Source organism: Eretmochelys imbricata, chromosome 1, assembly GCF_965152235.1.
Source record: "Eretmochelys imbricata isolate rEreImb1 chromosome 1, rEreImb1.hap1, whole genome shotgun sequence".
Classification (NCBI taxonomy): Eukaryota; Metazoa; Chordata; order Testudines; family Cheloniidae; genus Eretmochelys; species Eretmochelys imbricata.
The window spans coordinates 217087295-217093338 of record NC_135572.1 but is presented as its reverse complement, the minus strand read 5'-3'; the positions used below and the strand labels follow the sequence as shown (position 1 = coordinate 217093338).

Here is a 6044-nt window from a genome sequence, read left to right as displayed (position 1 = left end):
TCCTTCAATGCAGCTGATGATGTGAAGGGGAGTGGGGGAAGTTTCATCCCTCTCAGTCTATTCCATATGCTAAAGGGACAGAAAAGGTATAATGCATGGGTAAAAATGGAATTGAATTTTGTGGTCTGGAGCCAGCAAGCCTTCACCATACAAAACAGAGTTAGATTGGATAGAGACGTACAATATGGAATCCCACCATTTAGCATCTTTCTTAGTGGGATTTTATAAGTTACGGATGTTATGGGGACTGCCCAGATGCTACAAGGGCCTTAGAAAAATGGGCTACCAATCCACAACAACCTGCAGGATGGAAAAAGGTAATGAGCTGATGCAGTCAGTGATCTGGACCTTATGTCCTGGTGTCAAGAAATCCCAGGCTGAGCAGACACATAACTATTGACCTCAGAGAAGGAGAACATCTGGGCTGTGGTAGCCTGCATTGCCTTATGAATGATTAATATGGAGAGACCAAAACTGGAACCATGTATCCAGATCCCATCCTGAATGCCAATGGTTCAGATATAATTAAACCTTAATCCAAACAGACCTTGGTTTTGCAAAACACGTCCCAGGGTGACAAGGTTTGGCAAAACAAAAAACCACCACTAGTTGCTCTCACCTCCAGCAATTAAGTCCCTGGCCTCTTACGCCAGGAGGAGATGGGAACACCTCAGTGACAATTCATCCTGGATTCTTTAGCCTTCAAGGCCACCTCTGATTAAGACAGAAGAGACGAGTCAAATGGTGCATGCAGAAATGGCAGGACTGTGATCTTTTTGGAGGAGAAGAGGAATCACAACAGAATAGAGAGAGCAGAATCCACTTACAGAGGTCAGATCCACTTCCGCTACTTTCGTCAGGGAGGCTGGATTGACCTACAATGAACAAAAATCAGGGCTTAATCCTGGAAACTCTACATAGTCAGTGCTTTGAGATCTACTGATGAAAAGTGCTCCATCAGAGCTAGGCATTATCATTATTATTTCAGTAAGAACTAAACCTCTTTCTCAGCCTGACCCACAGAGAATGTGAGTCTGCTTGCGTGCTGAGCTAGAGAGCCTGTCTTTTTAGCTCAATCTGTAATGACTCGTGTTTAGCTGTGGAGGTCCCTGGTTGAATCCCTGGTGTTGGCCCAGATAACACTCATTACAGTGGGGAGTCCCTTTAATTCATAGATATCAGGATAGATCATATACAGCTGAGAAGAGCATTCATATGGCACTGGACCCAGCCTGTCCTTTCCTGAGGGCCAATCAGGGAGCTGCTTAGGTTGTGGGTGAGTAGGAGGCTAAAATTCAGTGCATTGTGGAGGATTCAGGTGTAAGGAGGGGACTAGGGGCTTCTTTCACCTTATCAGTCTCTCTTGGCAGGTAAGTAGAGAAATGTAAAAGCAGTAACAAAGTAACAGAAAGAAACAGAATTAACTTACCCATAGGTTGCCCATTGGGCTCCCAGCCTAGCTCTCCACTGACTTGTCCATTAGGTTCACCACTTGTTTCTCCGCTAAGCTCCCCACTTGCTTGCCCAGATTCAAAGGCACCAGATTCCTCTTGGAGAAACAAAAGAGAATAATATATAAATATGTATCACAATTAGGTAACAACTCTCCGTCAGTAATGTTATCCTTATGCTTTGGGCTCTAGTCCCATGGGATTGGGGAACAAAATGTACACAGGTTTCAGAGTAACAGCCGTGTTAGTCTGTCTTTGCAAAAAGAAAAGGAGTACTTGTGGCACCTTAGAGACTAACCAATTTATCTGAGCATGAGCTTTCGTGAGCTACAGCTCACTTCATCGGATGCAAAGCTCATGCTCAAATAAATTGGTTAGTCTCTAAGGTGCAACAAGTACTCCTTTTCTTTTTGCAAAATGTACACAGTGTATGATGCTCTCATTTGTTTCCATTTTTTGCCTCCCTTCCAACCCCAGCCCATCCTTGGGATTCAGAGGGAAGTGATAGTTTTTTCTCACTAGGATGAGGAGAAACCCTTTGGAAAACTAAAGGCAAGGATATTAGGGAGCCATAAGAGTAAGTATTAGTGATGTCCAGCAGGGTCCAAGCTCCTGTGTGATAAATAGGGATTGTCCTGAACCTGCACCCCAGCTGCTACAGGGCCTGGGGTGGTTTATTATAATTAGGCTGATTGGTTAGGAGGTAAATCAAATGGACCAAAATATAGTAAAGGATGGATACACTCACCAGATTTGTCCCCACTTAGATCCTCTGTAAAAATAAAAGAGAAGTTCATCAGAATTGACAAGAACTTGTCCAGCTCAGAAGCATTCCCACACATTCAGGGCTCATTTCCCATCCTGATCACACGGATCTGAGTGTGTGTACAGGTCAAACACAAGGAGAAGGTTACTGAGATTAACCAGAATGTGCAGGAAACAGAACAGACCTAGAAATGTTTGGAGACTTGCCAAAGAGGAGGTTTAAATGCCAGTATTTTAAACCAACAGTTAATTCCAAAAGAAATCAAAACAAAAAATGTCTTACACCAAAATGTAGGCGGTGGTTCTGGTTCTGGTTAGGGTTACGGTTCTCCCTTAGGGTTTGAGGGATCTCAGGTTAGGGTTTTTATTTTAGTTTAGTTTTTCTCTCCGGCTTGCTCCTGAGGCTGTTTTTTCCGGGGGCTGGCGGTTTAGGGGAACAGGGACTAACTGTGCCTTTTTCTCTGATTCTTGTACAGCAATGAGCACATTGTCAGAGGGGCAACAAATAATAACAATATTGAAATAACTGGATTTACTGGGTAAGAAGCACAGAAGAGAGGATTGTGAGAGCCTTAAGCTGGAGAAAGAAAGAGTATGGATCAAATCCATCCCTGTGTGACTTCAGGGACTTTCATAATGTGTTCAGGTTACCTTGTGCTTGTATGAGAGGAGGCATAAGCAAAACAAGCAGGGCTGGGAGGATCAAGATCTTCTTCAGCATAGTTGGTATCTTGTGTGAAGCCTGAGTGACAGGTGAAGAAGAAAAATGAAGGTTTCAGTGTCCAGCTGAAAGGAGCTATGGGTGTATGTAAAGCAAATCCCCAGGCCTGCCTTCTCCATAATCTACCTGAGAACAAGAGGTTCAGGTTACACACATGTAGGATAATAAAAATAAAGAATTAGAGTTAGCTTAAGTTTGGTTAAGGAAATATACATGTGTTGTAAAGAAAGGCCTTGAAAATAATGAGTTATAAGGTCAAAAGGAATGAAGTAGGGAAGATGTCCAGACATGCAAATATCATAGAATCACAGAAGTGTAGGACTGGAAGGGACCGCAATAGGTCACCTCGTCCAGTCCCCTGCAATCAAGACAGGAGTAATAGGCACTTCCCACATCTAACTTCTGTGATCTGGTGCCAGGCATATCAGCACGAACATTGTTCTGTTTCTTTCCCAAAAAGCAGACTTTGTTACAGTTTATCGCAGGAATTGCACCCACAGGAAATGCTGAAGATTGCTAGGGATCTTGAATATTGAGTTTTCTGTTAATGGACAGAATTCCAGGGCAAGGTGTGAAATGTCACAAACTCCCACCTCTGCGGAATTAACCCTTCCCTATATTAGACAGTTTTACCCAGTCCCCTGATAACCTGTCTGTAAAGCAGCCTGTAGGAACAATTCCCAAAAGAAAGGGTTTAAAATTTTCCATATTAAGAGATTTCAGATACTTGTCTAACATTTTACTAGTTACCTTTCTCAAGTCACTAAAATGTCTGTTCTATGCTGTGCCTGCTGAACAAGGTCACTCCATCCTGTTTGCATTCTTTTAATTATCTTGTTCAACCCTCACAGAGCTAATACTATGTGGATAATATATCAAGGGAGGCAGCACTTATCAGGAAAGGCTAAGAGAGTGGGTAAAAGGGCAGAGAGAAACCCTGAGATAGAACCATCAGGAATCAGAGCCATTGAACTGAGACCAAGGAAAAAGCCAGGACAATCTAAGCAGTCAGAGGATTCCTGACAAAAGGAGACGGGTGAGAAGCAAAAGAGAGAGAAGTTCCGATAAAGTTGTAACATCAGCTTTGACCAGCCCATTTAATTTTAGTAACTATTTATTTTGATTTCTAATATACAAAGTTTTTTTCAGAGAATCTCTCTCCTCCTTGGAGACAATTCCACAGTCTCAAAAGATTTGACTCCATACTTTGAATTTTTAAAGCACCTTCCTTCCAAAGTTCTGCAGATTTTACAAACATTCATGAATTAATCTTAACACCGAGGTGAGCATTATTATTTGCATTTTACAGATGGGAAAACCGAGACATAGAACAGAAGTGAAGTGACTTGCCACATTCAGCTAGGAAGCCTATGGCAAAGCCAAGAACAGAGCCCAAGTCTCCTGATGCCAAGGGCTGTGATTTAACCATATGGCCATTTCCCCTTCTCAAATGTTTCTGAACAGGCAACCTATTTTTCCCTTTGTGAAGTTTTTTCCTGTTTTCTTCTGTTTATACCCTTGTTGATCACTTACACAGTTCCTCCCCTCCTTGGCATTTCAACCCTTATTATTCAGTCTTCTTCAGAAAGGTGACTTCCAAGTCTTCTCTAAAGTTTTATAATTAAGAAAGCCTGGACAGCCTAGTTTTAACACTTCAGAAAAAGAGATTGTCATATATCTCATCAGAGAGGAAAATGCCCTGAGTCAAAGAGGCTTTATATGTTTGTGTGTGTGCACGCGTGCATGTGTGGGTGAGAGAGAGAGATTTTGTTTGCCCACTGCTGAAGGGCCAGAGATTACATTATCCTGATCTGGAGCCTAAGAAGCCATGGTCTGCGAAGCAAGCTGTACCTGAGAATCCCCAGACTGATGAATTAAAGACCTGATCAACTGATCTGACCACAACATCCAAAATGAAACCAGAGCTGAGCAGGGAACTAAAAGAACCCGCTAAACACCTGCCCATCTGTCATCCGTTGATTTTTGTCTGCCAGCAACCATCAACAGCCAGATAGTTCTGGACAGAACCTAAGAAACACTAAGTAGAAACCAAACACTGACAACTGAAAACCACAGACTCAGCTAATAGTCCCACATATGCAGTAATAACTTCCCTCTGCTGAGAATGAGGGAGACATTAAACTTCTCAGCTGAAGATGTCTAAAACATTGTAATGGGCTGTGTGCCAAAGCCACATGCCAGCAGACAGGATATGGGAACTCTGTATGCCAATTTCGCAGTGACCAACCAAGATGACACCTTAAATCTTTTTAATTCACAATTCCTTATTTTAGTCAAAAGATTATCCCCCCTTCAGTTTTAGTGAGCTACACACACACACACACACAGCTCTCTGTTCATAGTTACCTTCAGAAGATTGACCTCTCCACTGAAGATCCTTGTGCAGCAACCTGACACCTGGTTATCTGCTTACGCGTCTGTCTGGCTTATAGTCAGTGATGATTTCTAATTGGTTTGAAAATTGTTTCTCATCTCCATATTTGCATATATGCAGTTTACTCTGGAGCTCCCCATTTCTGAACCGATGACTTACTGTAAGGGCTAGGAGTTTATGTGGCAGGTAGGGCAGGAGCTAGCAACGAGATTTTCCTGTACATAGTTCTGCTACAGATTATAACTTTTGGTTTCTGCTGTTTTACTGGACAAATGACATAAAACCCCATATCTTTTTAGACTCCATAGCTTCATGGCCTTCTCTTGCTTCTAATGAAGGGACTAATTAGTGTAGATTGGAGATTTAATTTGTTAGTATAAGGTTATTTGAGATCCATAAGTTAAAGACAGGTATTACTGAAGAGACAACCCTCAATTTGAAATCTAGTCAATTTATTATATATATTGTCATTAGTCATTTCAGGTTCTTCAGCTGCCTGCAAGGCCTCCTGCCAATTCTTATGGTTGTACAACTACATTTCCCCCTAATTTTAAAAAAAATGTTTCTCTCCGCTGTTGCTATGCCAAGTTATACCAAGCATGATTCTGGCCTAGTGCATGTATCTGCGGTGTGCAAAATGAAGTAGTGAGCATGCTATGCTCAGTACAAAAAATTCATATCTTTGCCTTATCAATACTATTTTTTCCAATTT

The 6044-nt window shown here is 41.9% G+C and overlaps 1 protein-coding gene across 1 annotated transcript; it reads right to left on the bottom strand.

Moving 5' to 3' along the window:
• Positions 1 to 702: 702 nt before the first annotated feature.
• On the bottom strand, positions 703 to 5333 carry LOC144267847 (uncharacterized). Its single transcript, XM_077822242.1, has 5 exons — positions 5305 to 5333; positions 2868 to 2958; positions 2200 to 2223; positions 1430 to 1549; positions 703 to 875 (listed from the first exon to the last, which is right to left on the bottom strand). The coding sequence occupies exons 2-5, from the start codon at positions 2935 to 2937 to the stop codon at positions 703 to 705; spliced, it is 387 nt and encodes a 128-aa protein (XP_077678368.1). The 5' UTR covers positions 2938 to 2958; positions 5305 to 5333.
• Between the last annotated feature and the right edge of the window lie 711 nt (positions 5334 to 6044).

What these genes read in the sequence shown, in the direction of transcription:
- LOC144267847 (XM_077822242.1), bottom strand. Translation starts at nt 2,937, where the DNA reads ATGCTGAAGAAGATCTTGATCCTCCCAGCCCTGCTTGTTTTGCTTATG. An exon ending in TCTAAGTGGGGACAAATCTG is followed by an intron (nt 1,550 to 2,199) that starts GTGAGTGTATCC and finishes TGTTTCTCCAAG; the next exon opens with AGGAATCTGGTGCCTTTGAA. An exon ending in GCCCAATGGGCAACCTATGG is followed by an intron (nt 876 to 1,429) that starts GTAAGTTAATTC and finishes TGTTCATTGTAG; the next exon opens with GTCAATCCAGCCTCCCTGAC.